We start from the raw sequence: 23,085 nt of genomic DNA, 5'->3' as shown, positions 1-23,085 counted from the left end.
ACCATCGAGACGAAGACAGAGCGGCCCCCCCCCCTCCCTCCCTTCACAACCCCTCCTCTTCCCAGCCCAGGGGGATTTATGGGGCGGCGACACACTCAAGATGGCGGCGCCCCATGCATCACGGTGCCACACTCAACATGGCGGCGCCCTCGCAAGCTGACGGTGCCACACTCAACATGGCGGCTCCCGTCTTACGCTGGGGTGGGGGGAGCCACACTCAAGATGGCGGCGCCCGGCTCACCACGCTGCCACACTCAACATGGCGCCTCCCCACGCCTCACACCGGAAGCCCCCCTCCTCACCGGAAGCCCCAGCCTCCCAAACCGGAAGCCGCCTCAGCGATGGTGGAGAAGAAGCCTCCCGGTACCGCTCCCCTCCCGTCCCTTTTTCCCCCTTTTACCCCCTTTTCCACCCTTTTTCCCCCTTTCCCCCCGTTTTCCCCTCTTTTCTTCCCCCTTCCCCCCTTTTTCCGCCCTTTTTCCCCTTTCTCCCCCATTTTTCCCCCTTTTCCCTTCTTTTCCTCTTTTCCCCCCTTTTCACCCCCTTTTTCCACCCTTTTTCCCCCTTTCCCCCCGTTTTCCCCTCTTTCCCCCTTTTCTCCGCCCTTTCCCCCATTTTTCCCCCCTTTCCCCCCATTATTTCCCCCTTTCCCTCCCCTTTCCTCCCTTTTCCCCCTTCCTCCCCCTTTTCTCCTCTTTTTCCCCCTTTTTGCCCTTTCTCCCCCTTTTCTCCCCTTTTTTCTCCCCCCCCCCCCTTTCCCCCTTCCCCCTTTTTCCCCTTCTTTTCCCCCCTTTTCCCCCTTCCCCCTTTCGCCCCCTTTTTCCCATCCCCCCACTTTTCTTTCTTTCCCTTTTCCCCCTTTTCCCCCCTTCCCCCCTTTTTCCTCCCCTTTCCTCCCCTTTTCCCCCTTCTTTTCCCCCCTTTTCCCCCTTCCCCCCTTTCACCCCCTTTTTCCCTTCCCCCCCTTTTCCTTCTTTCCCCTTTTCCCCCCTTTTCCCCCCTTTTCCCCCCTTTCTCCCCCTTTCCCCCCATTTCCCCCCATTTCCTCCCTTTTCCCCCTTTCCTCCCCTTTTCCCCCTTCTTTTCCCCCTTTTCCCCCTTCCCCTTTTGCCCCCTTTTTCCCTTCCCCCATTGTTGCCCTTTTTTCCCCTCTTTTCTCCCCTTCCCCTCCTTTTCCCCCCCCTTCCCCCCCATTTCCTCCCTTTCCCCCCTTTTCCCCCTTCTTTTCCTCCCTTCCCCCCCGTTTCCCCCCGCTCACCGCCCCCGTTCCCCGCAGGCCGCCTCCCGGACGGGCCCCACGGCCGGGTTTTGGACCGGGCCGCCCGGCAGCGCCGCCTCCACCGCCAGCTCGAGGCCCTGGAGAACGACAACTTCGGCGACGACCCCCAGGCGGGGCTGCCCCGGCCCGGCAAGCGCCTCCCGCACTTCGCAGACACCGCCGAGACCGGTGCGGGCCTCTAGGGGGCTCTAGGGGAGCTCTATTGGGGCTCTGTGGGGCTCTATGGGGCTCTGTGGGGCTCTATTGGGTGTCTATGGGGATCTAGGGGTGTCTATGGGGCTCTATGGGGCTCTGTGGGGCTCTATTGGGTATCTAGGGGGCTCTATGGGTGTCTATGGGGCTCTGTGGGGCTCTATTCGGTGTCTATGGGGCTCTATTGGGTGTCTATGGGGCTCTGTGGGGCTCTATTCGGTGTCTATGGGGCTCTATTGGGTGTCTATGGGGCTCTAGGGGTGTCTATGGGGCTCTGTGGGGCTCTATTCGGTGTCTATGGGGCTCTGTGGGGCTCTATTGGGTGTCTATGGGGCTCTATTGGGTGTCTATGGGGCTCTAGGGGTGTCTATGGGGCTCTGTGGGGCTCTATTGGGTGTCTATGGGGCTCTAGGGGTGTCTATGGGGCTCTATGGGGCTCTGTGGGGCTCTATTGGGTGTCTATGGGGCTCTGTGGGGCTCTATTGGGTGTCTATGGGGCTCTATTGGGTGTCTATGGGGCTCTGTGGGGCTCTGTTGGGTGTGGGGCTCTGTTGGGTGTCTGTGGGGCTCTATTGGGTGTCTGTGGGGCTCTATTGGGTGTCTATGGGGCTCTATTGGGTGTCTATGGGGCTCTGGGGGGCTCTATTGGGTGTCTAGGGGGCTCTGGGGGGCTGTATTCCGTGTCTAGGGGGCTCTGGGGAGCTCTGTGGGTGTCTATGGGGCTCTGTGGGTGTCTATGGGGCTCTGTGGGTGTCTATGGGGCTCTATTGGGTGTCTAGGGGGCTCTGTTGGGTGTCTATGGGGCTCTGTTGGGTGTCTATGGGGCCCTATGGGTGTCTATGGGGCTCTATTGGGTGTCTAGGGGGCTCTGTTGGGCTGTATTCGGTATCTATGGGGCTCTAGGAGTCTCTATTGGGTGTCTATGGGGCTCTGTGAGTCTGTATTTGGTGTCTAGGGGCCCTATGGGGCTCTATTGGGTGTCTATGGGGCTCTATGGGGCTCTTTTGGGTGTCTATGAGGCTCTGTTGTGTGTCTGTGGGGCTCTATGGGGCTCTGTTGGGTGTCTATGGGGCTCTGGGGGTCTCTATTGGGTGTCTATGGGGCTCTGCTGGGTCTCTATTGGGTGCCTGTGTGGCTCTATGGGGTGTCTGGGGGCTATGGGGGGGCTAAGGGGGTCTATTGGACTTTGTGGGGGGTCTGTGGGTCTCCATGGGGCCTCTATGGGAGTCTATGTGGGGCTAAGGGGGGTCTGTGCGGGTCTGTGTTGGGGCTCTATGGGGGTCTGGGGGGCTCTATGGGTCTCTATGGGGGGGTCTGTGGGTCCCTATGGGGCTCTATGGGGTCCTTATGGGGCTATATGGGGGGCTCTGGGGTGTCTATGGGGGTCTGTGGGTGTCTATGGCGCATCTGTGGGGGTCTGTAGTTCTCTATGGGGATCTATGGGGGGCTGTGGGTCAGTGGGGTCCCTATGGAGTCTTGAGGGGGTCTCTGTGGGGTCTCTATGGGGCTCTGTGGGTCTCTATGGGTCTTAATGTCTCTCTATGGGGCGCTTGAGGCTCTCTGTGGGTTCCTGTTGGGTCCCTGTGTGGCTGAATCTCTCTCTATGGGGCCCGTGGGAGTCTCTATGGGTCACTGCAGCCCTATGGCCCCTATGCAATCTCTGGTTCCTATGGGTCCCTATATACCCCTTGTCGTCCCTATACATCCCTGTGTCTCGTATACATCCTTATGGCTCCTATGGGTCCCTATACATCCCTATGGGTTTATATGGGTCCCTATACATACCTATACGTTTGTATAGGACCTATACATCCCTATGGCCCCTGTGCATCTCTATGGGTCGCTATACATCCCTATGGGTCGCTATACATCCCTATGATATCTATACATTTATATAGGACCTATATATCCCTATGGGTCGCTATACATACCTATGGGTCCCTATACATACCTATACATTTGTATAGGACCTATACATCCCTATGGCCCCTATGCATCCCTATGGGTCCCTATACATACCTATACATTTGTATAGGACCTATACATCCCTATGGCCCCTATGCATCCCTATGGGTCCCTATGCATACCTATACATTTGTATAGGACCTATACATCCCTATGGCTCCCTATACATCCCTTGGCCTCTGTGCATCCCATATGGGTCTCTATCCATCCCTATGGTCCTTAGACAACCTTATGGCCCCTATGCATCCCTATGGTCGCTATGGGTCCCTATGGGTCCCTATGGGTCTCTATGGGTCGCTATGGGTCCCGTCCCTAGGGAAGAAGAAGAAGAAGACGCGTGGGGACCACTTCAAGCTCCGCTTCCGCAAGAACTTCCAGGCACTGCTGGAGGAGCAGGTGGGGGCTATGGGGGGGGCTATGGGGCTATGGGGGGGGCTATGGGGCTATGGGGGGGCTATGGGGCTATAGGGAGTCTATGGGGCTCCATTTTGGGTGACTTTGGGTCCGATTTGTTCTCATTTGACCCAGTTTTAGCTCATTTTTAGCCCGTATTTGCCCATTTTTGGCTCATTTTCCCTAGTTTTAGCTCCTTTCTGACCATTTTTGGCCCATTTTGGCCCATTTTTGGCTCCTTTCTGCCCAGTTTTGCCCATTTTTAGCTCTTTTTTGCACATATTTAGCTCCTTTGGCTCATTTTTTGCTCCTTTTGCCCCCTTTTTATCTCATTATACCCATTTTTAGCTCCTTTTTTTGCACGTTTTTGGCCCGTTTTGGCCCCTTTTGATCTCATTATATAACCATTTTTCGCTCCTTTTTCCCCATTTTCCCCTCCTTTTTCCCCATTTTCTCTCCTTTTCCCCCATTTTCCCCTCCTTTTTCCCCATTTTCCCCTCCTTTTCCCCCATTTTTTGCTTCTTTTTTCCCCATTTTTTGCTTCTTTTCCCCATTTTCTCTCCTTTTTCCCCATTTTCCCCTCCTTTTCCCCCATTTTCCCCTCCTTTTTCCCCATTTTCCCCTCCTTTTTCCCCATTTTCCCTCCTTTCCCCTCCTTTTTCCCTCCTTTTCCCATTTTTTGCTGCTTTTTCCCCATTTTTTGCTTCTTTTCCCCATTTTCCCCTTCTTTTTTCCCCATTTTCCCCTTCTTTTTCCCCATTTTCCCCTCCTTTTTCCCCATTTTCCCCTCCTTTTCCCCTCCTTTTCCCCCATTTTCCCCTCCTTTTCCCCATTTTCCCCTCCTTTTTCCCCATTTTCCCCTCCTTTTCCCCCATTTTCCCTCCTTTTCCCCCATTTTCCCTCCTTTTTCCCCATTTTCCCCTCCTTTTCCCCATTTTCCCCTCCTTTTTCCCCATTTTCCCCTCCTTTTTCCCCATTTTCCCCTCCTTTTCCCCATTTTCCCCTCCTTTTCCCCATTTTCCCCTCCTTTTTCCCCATTTTCTCTCATTTTTCCCCATTTTCCCCTCCTTTTTCCCCATTTTTTGCTTCTTTTCCCCCATTTTTGCTTCTTTTCCCCCATTTTCCCCTCCTTTTCCCCCATTTTCCCCTCCTTTTCCCCCATTTTCCCCTCCTTTTCCCCATTTCCCCTCCTTTTCCCCCATTTTCCCCTCCTTTTCCCCCATTTTCCCCTCCTTTTCCCCCATTTTCCCCCATTTCCCCCATTTTCCCCTCCTTTTTCCCCATTTTTTGCTCCTTTTCCCCATTTTCCCCTCCTTTTCCCCATTTTCCCCTCCTTTTTCCCCATTTTCTCTCATTTTTCCCCATTTTCCCCTCCTTTTTCCCCATTTTTTCTCCTTTTCCCCATTTTCCCCTCCTTTTTCCCCTCCTTTTCCCCCATTTTCCCCTCCTTTTCCCCCATTTTCCCCTCCTTTTCCCCCATTTTCCCCTCCTTTTCCCCATTTCCCCTCCTTTTCCCCCATTTTCCCCCATTTTCCCCCATTTTTTCTCCTTTTTCCCCCAATTTTTGCTCCTTTTTCCCCATTTTTTGCTCCTTTTTCCCCATTTTTTGCTCCTTTTTCCCCATTTTTTGCTCCTTTTTCCCCATTTTCCCCTCCTTGTTCCCCATTTTCCCCTCCTTGTTCCCCATTTTCCCCTCCTTTTTCCCCATTTTTTCTCCTTTTTCCCCCATTTTTTCTCCTTTTTCCCCAATTTTTGCTCCTTTTTCCCCATTTTCCTCTCCTTTTTCCCCATTTCCCCTCCTTTTTCCCCATTTTTCCCCCCTTTTCCCCCCCTCTTTCCCCGTTTCCTCCTCTTTCCTGCGCAGAACCTGAGCGCTGCCGAGGGCCCCACGTACGTGTCTGCGTGTGCGGGGCCCTCGCGCCGGCCCCAGCGCCACTTCTGCAGCGTCTGCGGCTTCCCCTCGGCCTACACCTGCGTGAGCTGTGGGGCCCGCTTCTGCTGCGCACGCTGCCTCGGCACCCACCAGGACACGCGGTAACGGGGGGGGAACACATGGGAGAACGTGGGATAACGTGGGGAGAACATGGGGGAATGCATGGGATAACATGGGGAGAACATGGGGAGAATGCATGGGATAACGTGGGGAGAACATGGGGATAACGTGGGGAGAACATGGGGGGAATGCATGGGATAACATGGGGAGAACATGGGGGGAACGTGGGGGATAAAATGGGGAGAACATGGGGGGAATGCATGGGATAACATGGGAGAACATGGGGACAACATGGGGAGAACGTGGGGGGAATGCATGGGATAACGTGGGGAGAACATGGGGACAACATGGGGAGAACGTGGGGAGAACACGGGGGGAATGCATGGGAGAACGTGGGATAACGTGGGGGAATGCATGGGATAACATGGGGACAACGTGGGGAGAACATGGGGAGAACATGGGGAGAATGCATGGGATAACGTGGGGAGAACATGGGGCTAACATGGGGAGAACATGGGGGGAATTCATGGGATAACATGGGGAGAACGTGGGGAGAACATGGGGGGAATACATGGGAGAACATGGGGGTAACATGGGGAGAACATGGGGGTAACGTGGGGGTAACATGGGGAGAATGCATGGGATAACATGGGGAGAACATGGGGGTAACATGGGGAGAACATGGGGGTAACATGGGGAGAACATGGGGGGAATACATGGGAGAACATGGGGGTAACATGGGGAGAACATGGGGGTAACGTGGGGGTAACGGGGGGAATTCATGGGATAACATGGGGGGAACATGGGAGAACATGGGGAGAACATGGGGGGAATTCATGGGATAACATGGGGAGAACATGGGAGTAACATGGGTATAACATGGGGAGAATGCATGGGATAACATGGGGAGAACATGGGGGGAATTCATGGGATAACATGGGAGAACATGGGGATAACGTGGGGAGAACATGGGGGGAATGCATGGGAGAACATGGGGGGAATTCATGGGATAACATGGGGGAACGTGGGATAACGGGGTAACATGGGGAGAATACATGGGGGAACATGGGGAGAACATGGGGGGAATTCATGGGATAATATGGGGGAATTCATGGGATAACATGGGGAGAGCATGGGATAACGTGGGGGTAACATGGGGAGAATTCATGGGATAACATGGGGGGAACATGGGGACAACATGGGGAGAACATGGGAGTAACGTGGGGGTAATATGGGGAGAACAGGGAGAATGCATGGGATAACATGGGGGGAACGTGGGGGAATACATGGGGGAACATGGGGGTAACACGTATAGAACGGGGGGTAACATGGGGGGAACATGGGGGTAATACATGGGATAACATGGGGGGACTTCATGGGATAACATGGGGAGAACATGGGGGGAATACATGGGATAACATGGGGATAACACGGGAATAACACGGGATAACGCTCTATGGGATCCTGGCCTGTGCTGACGTGAACCCTCCCCCCCCCCATCTCCCCCCAGCTGCCTCAAATGGACGGTGTGAGATGACGTCACCCACCCCCCCCCGTGATGACGTCACCCCCCCATCCCCGATGACGTCATCCCCACGACGGCGCCGCCACCCGGAGCCCCCGTTTTGGGGTCGAAACCCGTGGTTTTGGGGCCAAAAAAAGGCAACAAAGAGATTTGGGTGAATTCTTGGTGTCTATGCTTTAAATGGGGGGGGAAGGGGGGGAGGAACCCCTTTAAATGGGGACGGGGCCCCTTTAAATGGGGGGGGGGGACCACAGAGGGCGACGGAGCCGTTGCCCCTTTAAGAGCGGCCGCCCAAGATGGCCGCTGCCATCGAGCGTCGATCCAACATGGCCGCCGCCAGCGGGCTCTCTGCGCGTCGCCTTCCTGTGACGTCACTGGAGGGGTGGGGGGACGTCGACCAATCAGAGCGGAGCCGTCGCTGTCCCTGCAAGGGGTTGGGGGCGCCGCTAGGGGGCGCTCTAGGCGGTTGTCTATGGGGGGGTGCTCTAGGCCCTGATCTCTATGGTCTTGGAGGACTCTATGCTCTATGACCATAGAGAGGGCTCCATGGTGGGATAGAGCGGCCTTGGAGGACCATAGAGAAGGGCTCTGTTGGGATAGAGCGGCCACCTTGGAGCAGCTCTCTATGGTCTTGGAGGACTCTATGGCCTATAACCATAGAGAGGGCGCCGTGGTGGGATAGAGCGGCCTTGGAGGACCATAGAGAAGGGCCCTATTTGGGGATAAAGCGGCCATCTTGGAGCTGCTCTCTATGGTCTTGGAGGACTCTATGCCCTATAACCATAGAGAGGGCTCCATGGTGGGATAGAGCGGCCTTGGAGGACCATAGAGAAGGGCTATGTGTTGGGATAGAGCGGCCACCTTGGAGCAGCTCTCTATGGTCCTGGAGGACTCCGTAAGTCCTCCAAGGAGCCATTGACCTCTATGGGCAGCTGGAGGGGGCGGAACCTATTGGAGGGGGCGGAGCCTGTTGGGAGGGGTGGGAGCCAATGGGAGGGGAGGGGGCGTGGCCTCACCTGCCTTATTTGGGCACCTGCCCCGGCCGCGCCTTCTCCAGCTTCCTCCTGCGCTCGGCGGGGATCTCGTCCAGGCTGATGCCGTGGTTGCTGGCGCTGGGGGGCGGAGGCAATGGGGCGCTATGGGGCGGGCCTGAGCCCCGCCTTCAGCCCCATAGACCCCCATGGACACCCCATAGACACCTGTGTCCCTATGGGGGCCCCGATATCCGCCCCAAAGGTCCCCATATCCGCCCCATAGATCCCAATGTTCACCCCATAGACCCCCATATCCCCCCCATAGAACCCCATATCCATCCCATAGACCCAATATCCCCCCCAAAGACCCCCATATCCACCCCATAGACCCCAATACCCCCCCATAGACCCCAATACCCCCCCATAGACCCCCATATCCACCCCATAGACCCCAATACCCCCCCATAGACCCCAATACCCCCCCATAGACCCCCATATCCACCCCATAGACCCCAATACCCCCCCATAGACCCCAATACCCCCCCATAGACCCCCATATCCACCCCATAGACCCCCATATCCGCCCCATAGACCCCCATACCCCCCCATAGACCCCAATACCCCCCCATAGACCCCCATACCCCCCCCATAGACCCCCATATCCACCCCATAGACCCCAATACCCCCCCATAGACCCCCATATCCACCCCATAGACCCCAATACCCCCCCATAGACCCCCATATCCACCCCATAGACCCCAATACCCCCCCATAGACCCCCATATCCACCCCATAGACCCCAATACCCCCCCATAGACCCCAATACCCCCCCATAGACCCCCATATCCACCCCATAGACCCCCATATCCGCCCCATAGACCCCCATACCCCCCCATAGACCCCAATACCCCCCCATAGACCCCCATACCCCCCCCATAGACCCCCATATCCACCCCATAGACCCCAATACCCCCCCATAGACCCCCATATCCACCCCATAGACCCCAATACCCCCCCATAGACCCCCATATCCACCCCATAGACCCCAATACCCCCCCATAGACCCCCATATCCACCCCATAGACCCCCATATCCGCCCCATAGACCCCCATACCCCCCCATAGACCCCAATACCCCCCATAGACCCCCATACCCCCCCATAGACCCCCATATCCACCCCATAGACCCCAATACCCCCCCATAGACCCCCATATCCACCCCATAGACCCCAATACCCCCCCATAGACCCCCATATCCACCCCATAGACCCCAATACCCCCCCATAGACCCCCATATCCACCCCATAGACCCCAATACCCCCCCATAGACCCCCATATCCACCCCATAGACCCCAATACCCCCCCATAGACCCCCATATCCACCCCATAGGCCCCCATATCCACCCCATAGACCCCCATATCCACCCCATAGACCCCAATACCCCCCCCATAGACCCCCATATCCACCCCATAGACCCCAATACCCCCCCATAGACCCCCATATCCACCCCATAGGCCCCCATATCCACCCCATAGACCCCCATATCCACCCCATAGACCCCAATACCCCCCCCATAGGGCCCCCCCCTTTGGTCTCACCCAGGCAGGAGGTCGGGGGGGGTGGGGATGGGTTTGGTGAAGCCCTCGCGTCCAACCAGCCAATAGGTGTCCTCCACCCCCTTCCCCTGGGGGGGGGGCAATGGGGGTCAATGGGGGTAATGGGGGTCAATGGGACAATGGGGGTAATGGGGGTCAATGGGACAATGGGGGGCAATGGGGCAATGGGGGTAATGGGGGTCAATGGGGGTAATGGAGGCAATGGGGGTCAATGGGGGTAAAGGGGGGAATGGGGGCAATGGGGGCAATGGGGGTAATGGGGGTCAATGAGGGGTAATGAGGGCAATGAGGGTCAATGGGAGCAATGGAGGCAATGGGGGTCAATGGGGTAATGGGGGTCAATGGGGGGCAATGGGGGTCAATGGGGGCCATGAGGGTCAATGGGAGCAATGGAGGCAATGGGGGTCAATGGGGGGTAATGGGGGTAATGGGGGTCAATGGGGGTAATGGGGTAATGGAGGTCAATGTGAGCAATGGGGGTCAATGGGGGTCAATGGGGGTAATAGGAGTCAACATATAAGGGGCAATAGGGGTCAATGGGGCAAGAGGAACCAATGGGGGCAATGAGGCCTCAATGGGGGCAATAAGGCCTCAATGGGGGTGATAAGGGCTCAATGGGGCAATAGGGGTCAATGGGGGTGATAAGGACTCAATGGGGCACTAAGGAGTCAATGGGGCAATAAGGAGTCAATGGGGCACTAAGGAGTCAATGGGATCCCTCAATGGCCGAGGGGCTCCAATGAAGGAGCCAGGGGGCTGCTTATGGGGCACTTGGGGGGCCCTTGGGGGGCACTTATGGGGCACTTACGGGTCCCTTGGGGGGCACTTGTGGGTCACTTACGGGTCCCTTGGGGGGCACTTCGAGGTCACTTATGGGGCATTTGGGGTGCACTTGTGGGGCACTTGTGGGGCACTTATGGGTCCCTTGGGGGCACTTCGAGGTCACTTATGGGGCACTTGGGGGGCACTTGTGGGGCACTTGGGGGTCACTTATGGGTCCCTTGGGGGGCACTTGGAGGTCACTTATGGGGCATTTGGGGTGCACTTGTGGGGCACTTGTGGGTCACCTATGGGTCCCTTGGGGGGCACTTGGAGGTCACTTATGGGGCACTTGGGGGGCACTTGTGGGGCACTTGGGGGTCACTTATGGGTCCCTTGGGGAGCACTTGGAGGTCACTTATGGGGCACTTGGGGGGCACTTGTGGGGCACTTGTGGGGCACTTATGGGTCCCTTGGGGGGCACTTCGAGGTCACTTATGGGGCATTTGGGGTGCACTTGTGGGGCACTTATGGGTCACCTATGGGTCCCTTGGGGGGCACTTGGAGGTCACTTATGGGGCACTTGGGGTGCACTTGTGGGGCCCTTGTGGGGCACTTGTGGGGCACTTGTGGGGCACTTATGGGTCCCTTGGGGGGCACTTCGAGGTCACTTATGGGGCATTTGGGGTGCACTTGTGGGTCCCTTGGGGGGCACTTATGGGTCCCTTGGGGGGCACTTCGAGGTCACTTATGGGGCATTTGGGGTGCACTTGTGGGGCACTTGGGGTGCACTTATGGGTCCCTTGGGGGGCACTTCGAGGTCACTTATGGGGCATTTGGGGTGCACTTATGGGGCACTTGTGGGGCACTTATGGGTCCCTTGGGGGGCACTTGGAGGTCACTTATGGGGCCCTTGGGGTGCACTTGTGGGGCCCTTGTGGGGCACTTGTGGGGCACTTGTGGGTCACCTATGGGTCCCTTGGGGGGCACTTGGAGGTCACTTATGGGGCATTTGGGGTGCACTTGTGGGGCACTTGTGGGGCACTTGTGGGGCACTTGGGGGGCACTTATGGGTCCCTTGGGGGGCACTTCGAGGTCACTTATGGGGCACTTGGGGTGCACTTGTGGGGCACTTGTGGGGCACTTGGGGGGCACTTATGGGTCCCTTGGGGGGCACTTGGAGGTCACTTATGGGGCATTTGGGGTGCACTTGTGGGGCACTTGTGGGGCACTTATGGGTCCCTTGGGGGCACTTCGAGGTCACTTATGGGGCACTTGGGGGGCACTTGTGGGGCACTTGGGGGTCACTTATGGGTCCCTTGGGGGGCACTTGGAGGTCACTTATGGGGCACTTGGGGTGCACTTGTGGGGCCCTTGTGGGGCACTTGTGGGTCACCTATGGGTCCCTTGGGGGGCACTTGGAGGTCACTTATGGGGCACTTGGGGGGCACTTGTGGGGCACTTGGGGTGCACTTGTGGGGCACCTATGGGTCCCTTGGGGGGCACTTGGAGGTCACTTATGGGGCCCTTGGGGGGCACTTGTGGGGCACTTGGGGTGCACTTGTGGGGCACTTATGGGGCACTTGGGGGTCACCTTGAGCTCGGTCTTGCCCCTGATGTCCAGCTTGAAGCCCTCCTGCAGCGCGTGCAAGATGGCGACGGTGCGGGCGTTCACATGGATCCGATAGGCTGTGGGGACAGTGACGTCATCGCGGGGCCCCTCCCCCCCTGCCCCACAGCCCCTATGGGGGCCCCATTGGTGGCCCCATTGATGGGGGGATGTGGGGCAGGGACGCTTGTGTGGGGCAGGGGCGTGCGTGTGTGGGGCAGGGATGTGTATGTGGGGCAGGGATACGTATGTGGGGCAGGGATACGCGTGTGGGGTAGGGACCCGCGTGTGTGGGGCTGGGACCCGCGTGTGTGGGGCAGGGACCCATATGTGGGGCACGAATACATATATGGGGCAGGGACCCACATGTGTGGGGCCGGGATGCACATGTGGGGCAGGGGCACGTGTGTGTGTGTGACAGGGACCTATGTGTGTGGGGCAGGGACGCATATGTGTAGGGCAGGGGCATGCGTGTGTGGGGCAGGGATGCATATGTGGAGCAGGGACCCATATGTGGGGCGGGGACACGCATGTGTGGGGCAGGGACCCACGTGTGTGGGGCCGGGATGCACATGTGGGGCAGGGGCATGTGTGTGTGTGTGACAGGGACCCATGTGTGTGGGGCAGGCATGCATATGTGTAGGGCAGGGGCATGCGTGTGTGGGGCAGGGACGCATATGTGGAGCAGGGACCCATATGTGGGGCGGGGACATGCATGTGTGGGGCAGGGACCCACGTGTGTGGGGCAGGGATGCACATGTGGGGCAGGGGCACGTGTGTGTGTGTGACAGGGACCTATGTGTGTGGGGCAGGGACGCATATGTGTAGGGCAGGGGCATGCGTGTGTGGGGCAGGGACGCATATGTGGAGCAGGGACCCATATGTGGGGTGGGGACACGCATGTGTGGGGCAGGGACCCACGTGTGTGGGGCAGGGATGCACATGTGGGGCAGGGACCCATGTGTGGGGCAGGGACCCATGTGTGGGGCTGGGACCCCCACGTGTGGGGCACTCACGGAGGCCGGTGGACTCCATGCGCGAGGCCGTGTTGACGGTGTCACCAAAGAGGCAGTAGCGGGGCATGGTGAGGCCCACGACGCCGGCGACGCAGGGGCCTATGGGGTGGGCAAGGGGGGAAGGTCAATGGGGGGTGGGCAACGGGGGATGGGCAATGGGAGATGGTCAATGGGAGAAGGTCAATGGTCAACAGGTGATGGGCAATGGGCAATGGGTGATGGTCAATGGGAGAAGGTCAATGGGAGAAGGTCAATGGTCGACAGGTGATGGTCAATGGGAAAAGGTCAATGGGAGATGGTCAATGGTCAATGGGAGAAGGTCAATGGTCAGCAGGTGATGGTCAATGGGCAATGGGTGATGGTCAATGGGAGAAGGTCAATGGGAGATGGTCAATGGTCAATGGGTGATGGTCAATGGGAGATGGTCAATGGGAGATGGTCAATGGTCGACAGGTGATGGTCAATGGGAAAAGGTCAATGGGAGATGGTCAATGGGTGATGGTCAATGGTCAACGGTCAACGGGTGATGGTCAATGGGAGAAGGTCAATGGTCAACGGGTGATGGTCAATGGTCAATGGGAGATGGTCAATGGGAGATGGTCAATGGGAGATGGTCAACAGGTGATGGTCAATGGTCAATGGGTGATGGTCAATGGGTGATGGTCAATGGTCAATGGGTGATGGTCAATGGGAGAAGGTCAATGGGAGAAGGTCAATGGTCAATGGGAAATGGGTGATTGTCAATGGGTGATGGTCAATGGGTGATGGTCAATGGGTGATGGTCAATGGGAGATGGTCAATGGGTGATGGTCAATGGGAGGTGGTCAATGGTCAGTGGGTGATGGGCAATGGGCAATGGGTGATGGTCAACGGGTGGTGGTCAATGGGAGATGGTCAATGGGCAATGGGTGGTGGGTGGTGGTCAATGGGTGGTGGTCAATGGGAGATGGTCGATGGTCAATGGGTGATAGGCAATGGGCAATGGTCAATGGGTGATAGGCAATGGGCAATGGTCAATGGGAGATGGTCAATGGTCAATGGGTGATAGGCAACGGGTAATGGTCAACGGGAGATGGTCAATGGTCAATGGGTGATAGGCAACGGGTAATGGTCAATGGGAGATGGTCGATGGTCAATGGGTGATGGTCAACAGATGATGCTCAATGGGAGATGGTCAATGGTCAATGGGTGATAGGCAATGGGCAATGGTCAATGGGAGATGGTCAATGGTCAATGGGTGATAGGCAACAGGCAATGGTCAACGGGAGATGGTCAATGGTCAATGGGTGATAGGCAACGGGTAATGGTCAATGGGAGATGGTCGATGGTCAATGGGTGATGGTCAACAGATGATGCTCAATGGGAGATGGTCAATGGTCAATGGGTGATAGGCAATGGGCAATGGTCAACAGGAGATGGTCAATGGTCAATGGGTGATAGGCAACAGGCAATGGTCAATGGGAGATGGTCAATGGTCAATGGGTGATAGGCAACGGGTAATGGTCAATGGGAGATGGTCGATGGTCAATGGGTGATGGTCAACAGATGATGCTCAATGGGAGATGGTCAATGGTCAATGGGTGATAGGCAACGGGCAATGGTCAATGGGAGATGGTCAATTGAAGGCACCCAACGGCGGACACCCAACGGCAGACACCCAATGGAAGACACCCAATGGAAGACACCCAACGGAAGACACCCAACAGCAGACACCCAACGGCAGACACCCAACGGAAGACACCCAACGGCAGACACCCAACGGCAGACACCCAACGGAAGACACCCCTATCCCCTCCATGGCACCCAATGGAAGACGCCCCACGGCCCCGCGCTCACCCGAGTGGAGGCCGATGCGGATGCGCACGGGCACCTCGGGCATGTGGCGCATCTTGAAGGTGCCCACGGAGCTGAGGATGTCCAACGCCATGTTGGCGATCTCCCCCGCGTGCCGGTTCCCGTTGCGCTTGGGCAGCCCCGACGCCACCATGTAGGCGTCGCCGATGGTCTCCACCTAGAGGAGGATGTGGGGCACGGCCATAGGCACCCAATGGGGTGGGGGGTGTGGACCCTATGGGAGGAGGTGGTGGTGGTGGTGGTGGTGGGGATGGGGAACTTGGTGGGATGCTATAGGGAGGTATATGGCTGGTGGGGACCCATAGGGTTATATGGGGCTGGTGGAACTCCATAGGGAGATATGGGACTCTGTAGGGAGAGAGGGGGCTGGTGGGACTCTATAGGGTCATATGGGGCTGGTAGAACTCCCTAGGGAGATATGGGACTCTGTAGGGAGATAGGGGGCTGGTGGGACTCCATAGACACATATGGGGCTGGTAGAACTCCCTAGGGAGATATGGGACTCTGTAGGGAGGTAGGGGGCTGGTGGGACTCTATAGGGTCATAGGGGGCTGGTAGGAAACTATATGGAGATAAGGGGTTCCATAGAGAGATATGGGGCTGGTGGGACTCTGTAAGGACGTATGGGACTCTATAGGGAGATATAGGGCTGGTGGGACTCCGTAGGGACATATGGGGCTGGTAGAACTCTATAGGGAGATATGGGAGTCCATGCTAACATAGGGAGCTGGTAGAACTCCATAAGCACATGTGGGGCTGGTAGAACTCCATAAGGACATGTGGGGCTGGTAGAACTCCATATGGAGATATGGGACTCCATAGGGAGATATGGGACTCCATAGGGAGTTATGGGGCTGGTAGACCTCCATATGAAGATATAGGACTCCATATGGAGATATGGGACTCCATAGGGAGATATGGGACTCCATAGGGAGTTATGGGGCTGGTAGACCTCCATATAAAGATATAGGACTCCATATGGAGATATGGGACTCCATAGGGAGATATGGGACTCCATAGGGAGTTATGGGTCTGGTAGACCTCCATATGGAGATATAGGACTCCATATGGAGATATGGGACTCCATAGGGAGATATGGGACTCCATAGGGAGATATGGGACTCCATAGGTAGTTATGGGTCTGGTAGACCTCCATATGGAGATATGGGACTCCATAGGGACATATGGGTCTGGTAGACCTCCATATGGAGATATGGGACTCCATAGGGACATATGGGTCTGGTAGACCTCCATATGGAGATACGGGACTCCATATGGAGATATGGGACTCCATAGGGAGATATGGGACTCCATAGGGAGTTATGGGGCTGGTAGACCTCCATATGAAGATATAGGACTCCATATGGAGATATGGGACTCCATAGGGAGATATGGGTCTGGTAGACCTCCACATGGAGATATGGGCCTTCATATGGCGATATGGGACTCCATAGGTAGTTATGGGTCTGCTAGACCTCCATTTAGACCCCTGGAACTGACGGGACACCATGGGGGAGCTGTGGGTCCCATTCCCCCCCCCACCCCCCCAACCTTGTAGACATCATGGGAGCCGATGATGGCGTCGAAGAGGGTGTAGAGGTCGTTGAGGAGATCGACCACCTCGATGGGCTCGCTCATGGCCGAGATGGTGGTGAAGCCCACGATGTCGCTGAAGTACAGCGTCACCTCCTCGAAGTACTCGGGCTCCACCGGCGTGCCCATCTTCAGCGCCTCGGCCACCGACCTGACGAGGAAATGGGGTGTGTGGGGGGGTGATGGGGGGCGATGGGGGGCGATGGGGGGCGATGGGAGTCAATGGGGGGCAATGGGAGTCAATGGGGGGCAATGGGAGTCAATGGGGGGCAATGGGGGGCAATGGGGGGCAATGGGGGGCAATGGGGGGCAATGGGAGTCAATGGGAGTCAATGGGGGTCAATGGGGGTCAATGGGGGGCAATGGGGGGCAATGGGGAGCAATGGGGGTCAATGGGGGTCAATGGGAGTCAATGGGGGGCAATGGGGGCAATGTGAGTCAATGTGAGTCAATGGGGGCAATGGGGGGCAATGGGGGGCAATGGGGGGCAATGGGAGTCAATGAGGGAAATGGGGGGCAATGGGAGTCAATGGGAGTCAATGGGGGTCAATGGGGATCAATGGGAGGCAATAGGGGGCAATGGGAGTCAATGGGGGGCAATGGGGTGCAATGGGGGGCAATGGGGGGCAATGGGAGTCAATGGAAGTCAATGGAAGTCAATGGGGGTCAATGGTGGTCAATGTCCCCTAACTCCCTATGGACCCCCCACCCCATAGCTCCCCATAGACACCCCCCCGAACCCCACCCCATAGCTCCCCATAGACCCCCCCAACAACCCAACCCCATAGACACCCCACCCCCATAGCTCCCCATAGACACCCCCTCAAACTCCGCCCCATAGCTCCCCATAGACACCCCCCCAAACTCCGCCCCATAGCTCCCCATAGACCCCCCCAACCCAACCCCATAGACACCCCACCCCCATAGCTCCCCATAGACACCCCCGCCCCCCAACAACCCAGCCCCATAGCTCCCTATGCACCCCTCCCAACCCAACCCCATAGACACCCCACCCCCATAGCTCCCCATAGACACCCCCCCCGAACCCCACACCCATAGCTCCCCATAGACCCCCCCAACAACCCAACCCCATAGACACCCCACCCCCATAGCTCCCCATAGACACCCCCCCAAACTCCGCCCCATAGCTCCCCATAGACACCCCCCCAAACTCTGCCCCATAGCTCCCCATAGACCCTCCCAACCCAACCCCATAGACACCCCACCCCCATAGCTCCCCATAGACACCCCCGCCCCCCAACAACCCCGCCCCATAGCTCCCTATGCACCCCTCCCAACCCAACCCCATAGACACCCCACCCCCATAGCTCCCCATAGACCCCCCCCAACAACCCAACCCCGTAGACACCCCACCCCCATAGCTCCCCATAGACACCCCCCCCGAACTCCGCCCCATAGCTCCTCATAGACCCCCCCAACCCAACCCCATAGACACCCCACCCCCATAGCTCCCCATAGACATCCCCCCCCGCCCCCCAACAACCCAGCCCCATAGCTCCCTATGCACCCCTCCCAACCCAACCCCATAGACACCCCACCCCCATAGCTCCCCATAGACCCCCCGCCAACAACCCAACCCCATAGACACCCCACCCCCATAGCTCCCCATAGACACCCCCCCCAAAATTCACCCCATAGCTCCCCATAGACCCCCCCAACCCAACCCCATAGACACCCCACCCCCATAGCTCCCCATAGACACCCCTCCCAACCCAGCCCCATAGACACCCCCGCCCCATAGCTCCCCATAGACACCCCCGCCCCCCAACACCCCCGCCCCATAGCCGCACGGGGGCAGCATCTGCGTGAGGAGCCGGTCTGTTTTCTGCTTCTCGAGCTCGAGCTCCTCGGTGCGCTCGCGGATGAGGTCCTCCAGGTTGCTCGAGTACTGCTCCAGCATGCGCAGCATGGAGTCGATCAGGTTCGTCTTCCGGCCCTTGTTGATGCCTTTGAACTGCCCAACAACGCCGCCTCCCATTGGCTCAGCGCCCTTGGGGTCCGCGACACCCCCCCCCCCCACCCAAACCGAACACCTTGCCCCATAGGAGTGGTTGGGCGGCGCGACGGAAGGCGCTCAAAGGGACGATGTTGGGTGGGTGGAAGCGTTGGGAAGGTCATGGAAGACCATTCAGGTCCGTGTTCGACCCCGTAGCCCCATATTGAGCCCATAGCCCCATATTGAGCCCATAGCCCCATATTGAGCCCATAGCCCCATAATTGGTCCCATTCGACCCCATAGGGGAGGTGGGGCGGAGCGATGCGGCGTGACGGAAGGCGCTCAAAGGGACGATGTTGGGTGGGTGGAAGCGTTGGGAAGGTCATGGATGACCATTCAGGTCCATGTTCGACCCCATAGCCCCATATTGAGCCCATAGCCCCATAATTGGTCCCATTCGACCCCATAGGGGATGTGGGGCAGAGCGGTGGGGGGCAACAGAAGGCGCCCAAAGAGGGGATGTTGGGTGGGTGGAAGCGTTGGGAAGGTCATGGATGACCATTCAGGTCCGTGTTCGACCCCATAGCCCCATATTGAGCCCATAGCCCCATATTGAGCCCATAGCCCCATAACTGGTCCCATTCGACCCCAGAGGGGATGTGGGGTGGAGCGACGCAGCGCGACGGAAGGCGCCCAAGGGGACGATGTTGTGTGGGTGGAAGCGTTGGGAAGGTCATGGAAGACCATTCAGGTCTGTGTTTGACCCCATAGCCCCATATTGAGCCCATAGCCCCATATTGAGCCCATAGCCCCATATTGAGCCCATAGCCCCATAACTGGTCCCATTCGACCCCATAGGGGAGGTGGGGCGGAGCGATGCGGCGTTACGGAAGGCACCCAAAGGGACGATGTTGGGTGGGTGGAAGCGTTGGGAAGGTCATGGATGACCATTCAGGTCCATGTTTGACCCCATAGCCCCATATTGAGCCCATAGCCCCATATTGAGCCCATAGCCCCATATTGAGCCCATAGCCCCATAACTGCTCCACCACCCCATATTGCTCCCATCCAACCCTTTACTGCTCCCACCACCCCATAGTGGCCCCATAGCCCCATAACTGCTCCAAATGCCCCCATATCGGTCCCATGGCCCCACCGCCCCCCATCTCGCCCCACATCGCCCCCACCTGGTCGAAGACCTGGTCGATGGTGGGCCTGCGCTCGGGCTGCTCGCTCCAGCACTGCTTCATCAGGTGAATGCACTCCAATGGGGCCTGGTCGGCCGACACGGCCGGGCGGCACAAGGGGGGCGGCTTCCTCACCTTCTCGATGATCTCTGGGGGGCAGCAATGGGGCAATGAGACCCCCAGGGGGGTCTAGGGGTGGTTATGGGGGTGCTGGAGGTGGTTATGGGGGTCTTAAAGCGGTTATGGGGGTCTTGGGGATGGTTATGGGGGTCTTGGAGGTGGTTATGGGGGTCTTGGGGTTGGTTATGGTTATTCTGGAGGTTGTTATGGGGGGTCCTAGAGGTAGTTATGGGGGTTCTGGAGGTGGTTATGGGGGTCTTGGGGATGGTTATGGTTATTCTGGGGGTGGTTATGGGGTTCCTGGAGGTGGTTATGGGGGTCCTGGAGGTGGTTATGGGGTTCTGGAGGTGGTTATGGGGGTTCTGGAGGTGGTTATGGGGTCCTGGAGGTGGTTATGGGGGTTCTGGATGTGGTTATGGGGCTCATGGTGGTGGTTATGGTTATCCTGGAGGTGGTTATGGGGTTCTGGAGGTGGTTATGGAGGTTCTGGAGGTGGTTATGGGGGTCTTGGGGGTGGTTATGGGGGTTCTGGGGGTGGTTATGGGGTTCTGGAGGTGGTTATGGGGGTCCTCGAGGTGGTTATGGTTATCCTGGAGGTGGTTATGGGGCTCATGGTCGTGGTTATGGTTATCCTGGAGGTGGTTATGGGGGTCTTGGGGGTGGTTATGGTTATTCTGGGGGTGGTTATGGGGTTCCTGGAGGTGGTTATGGGGGTCCTGGAGGTGGTTATGGGGTTCCTGGAGGTGGTTATGGGGGTCCTGGAGGTGGTTATGGGGGTCCTGGAGGTGGTTATGGGGTTCTGGAGGTGGTTATGGGGGTTCTGGAGGTGGTTATGGGGCCCTGGAGGTGGTTATGGGGGTTCTGGATGTGGTTATGGGGCTCATGGTGGTGGTTATGGTTATCCTGGAGGTGGTTATGATGTTCTGGAGGTGGTTATGGGGGTCTTGGGGGTGGTTATGGTTATTCTGGGGGTGGTTATGGGGTTCCTGGAGGTGGTTATGGGGGTCTTGGGGGTGGTTATGGTTATTCTGGAGGTTGTTATGGGGGATCCTAGAGGTAGTTATGGGGGTTCTGGAGGTGGTTATGGGGGTTCTGGAGGTGGTTATGGGGGTTCTGGGGGTGGTTATGGGGCTCATGGTGGTGGTTATGGTTATCCTGGAGGTTGTTATGGGGGTGCTGGAGGTGGTTATGGGGGTCTTAGAGGTGGTTATGGGGGTCCTGGAGGTGGTTATGGGGGTCTTGGGGGTGGTTATGGTTATTCTGGGGGTGGTTATGGGGCTCATGGTTGTGGTTATGGTTATCCTGGAGGTGGTTATGGGGCTCATGGTTGTGGTTATGGTTATCCTGGAGGTGGTTATGGGCCTCATGGTGGTGGTTATGGTTATCCTGAATGTGGTTATGGGGTTCTGGAGGTGGTTATGGCTATCCTGAATGTGGTTATGGGGTTCTGGAGGTGGTTATGGGCCTCGTGGTGGTGGTTATAGGTGTCCTGTAGGTGGTTATGGGGTTCCGGAGGTGGTTATGGTTATCCTTGTGCTTGCCATCCCCTGTAGATGCTTGCCTGCATCCCATAGGCGGACCAATGACCGCGTGCCCGGGGGGCTGCCCTATGGCTGGCCGCTATGGGGCCGGTACCTTCGGGAGGCAATCCCAGCATGCAATAGGGCCCGCTGCGGCAGATGACCTCCTGCATGATGATCCCGATCCCATAGACGTCCCCACGGAAGGAGCCGCGCCGCTCTAGGGCCTCGTCCCGCAGCAGCTCTGGGGCTGTCCATAGGCGCTCTATGGGGGGGGGGGGGACGGACACGGGACACAAGACCCCTTGAGGACCCCCCATTGGGTGATGGAAGAGCCTTCAAGAACCCCATTGGTTGGTAGAACATCCCCTTAGGACCCCATTGGGTGATGGAAGACCCCTTGAAGACCCCATTGGGTGGTGGAAGAGCCCCCAAGGACCCCATTGGGTGGTGGAAGAGCCCCCAAGGACCCCATTGGTTGGTAGAACATCCCCTTAAACCCCATTGGGTGGTGGAAGAGCCCTCAAGGACCCCATTGGTTGGTAGAACATCCCCTTAGACCCCATTGGGTGGTGGAAGACCCCTTGAAGACCCCATTGGGTGGTGGAAGAGCCCCCAAGGACCCCATTGGGTGATGGAAGAGCCTTCAAGAACCCCATTGGTTGGTAGAACATCCCCTTAGGACCCCATTGGGTGATGGAAGACCCCTTGAAGAGCCCATTGGGTGGTGGAAGAGCCCCCAAGGACCCCATTGGTTGGTAGAACATCCCCTTAGACCCCATTGGGTGGTGGAAGAGCCCTCAAGGACCCCATTGGTTGGTAGAACATCCTCTTAGACCCCATTGGGTGGTGGAAGAGCCCTTGAGGACCCCATTGGGTGATGGAAGAGCCTTCAAGAACCCCATTGGTTGGTAGAACATCCCCTTAGGACCCCATTGGGTGATGGAAGACCCCTTGAAGACCCCATTGGGTGGTGGAAGAGCCCCCAAGGACCCCATTGGTTGGTAGAACATCCCCTTAGACCCCATTGGGTGATGGAAGACCCCTTGAAGACCCCATTGGGTGGTGGAAGAGCCCCCAAGGACCCCATTGGTTGGTGGAACATCCCCTTAAACCCCATTGGGTGGTGGAAGACCCCTTTAGGACCCCATTGGGTGGTGGAAGACCCCTTGAAGACCCCATTGGGTGGTGGAAGAGCCCCCAAGGACCCCATTGGGTGGTGGAAGAGCATTCAAGAACACCATTGGTTGGTAGAACATCCCCTTAGGACCCCATTGGGTGATGGAAGACCCCTTGAAGACCCCATTGGGTGGTGGAAGAGCCCCCAAGGACCCCATTGGTTGGTAGAACATCCCCTTAGGACCCCATTGGGTGGTGGAAGACCGCTTTAGGACCCCATTGGTTGGTAGAACATCCCCTTAGACCCCATTGGGTGGTGGAAGGGCCCTTGAGGACCCCATTGGGTGGTGGAAGACCCCTTGAGGCCCCCATTGGTTGGTGGAAGACCCCTTTAGGACCCTATTGGGTGGTGGA

At 57.5% G+C, this 23,085-nt stretch overlaps 2 protein-coding genes and 1 pseudogene across 2 annotated transcripts in view; 2 read left to right on the top strand and 1 right to left on the bottom strand.

Annotated features, from left to right (window-relative positions):
- Window positions 1-328: 328 nt before the first annotated feature.
- On the top strand, window positions 329-7,398 carry ZNHIT1 (zinc finger HIT-type containing 1). The gene is made up of 5 exons (XM_061444299.1): window positions 329-363; window positions 1,277-1,447; window positions 3,753-3,832; window positions 5,694-5,863; window positions 7,333-7,398. Exons 1-5 carry the CDS (start codon window positions 342-344, stop codon window positions 7,352-7,354), a joined length of 465 nt encoding a protein of 154 aa, XP_061300283.1. The 5' UTR covers window positions 329-341; the 3' UTR covers window positions 7,355-7,398.
- LOC133264350 (uncharacterized) lies at window positions 1,502-2,951 on the top strand (annotated as a pseudogene).
- Window positions 7,399-7,624: 226 nt separating the features above from the next.
- Window positions 7,625-23,085, bottom strand: part of LOC133264347 (retinal guanylyl cyclase 1-like) — a 29,962-nt gene continuing 14,501 nt past the window's right edge. The window contains 11 exon segments of the mRNA XM_061444296.1: window positions 7,625-7,771; window positions 8,364-8,459; window positions 9,920-9,942; window positions 9,945-10,005; window positions 12,291-12,385; window positions 13,322-13,420; window positions 15,158-15,332; window positions 16,727-16,919; window positions 18,580-18,743; window positions 19,913-20,061; window positions 21,668-21,817. Coding sequence (XP_061300280.1) covers window positions 7,625-7,771; window positions 8,364-8,459; window positions 9,920-9,942; window positions 9,945-10,005; window positions 12,291-12,385; window positions 13,322-13,420; window positions 15,158-15,332; window positions 16,727-16,919; window positions 18,580-18,743; window positions 19,913-20,061; window positions 21,668-21,817 — 1,352 coding nt within the window.

The sequence above is a fragment of the Pezoporus flaviventris genome, unplaced genomic scaffold (assembly GCF_033815535.1).
Source record: "Pezoporus flaviventris isolate CSIRO_AGI_PZ_B2104156 unplaced genomic scaffold, CSIRO_AGI_Pfla_v1 ptg000789l, whole genome shotgun sequence".
Taxonomy (NCBI): Eukaryota; Metazoa; Chordata; class Aves; order Psittaciformes; family Psittacidae; genus Pezoporus; species Pezoporus flaviventris.
The sequence above is the reverse complement of the archived record's forward strand: the minus strand, read 5'-3'. Positions and strand labels throughout refer to the sequence as shown.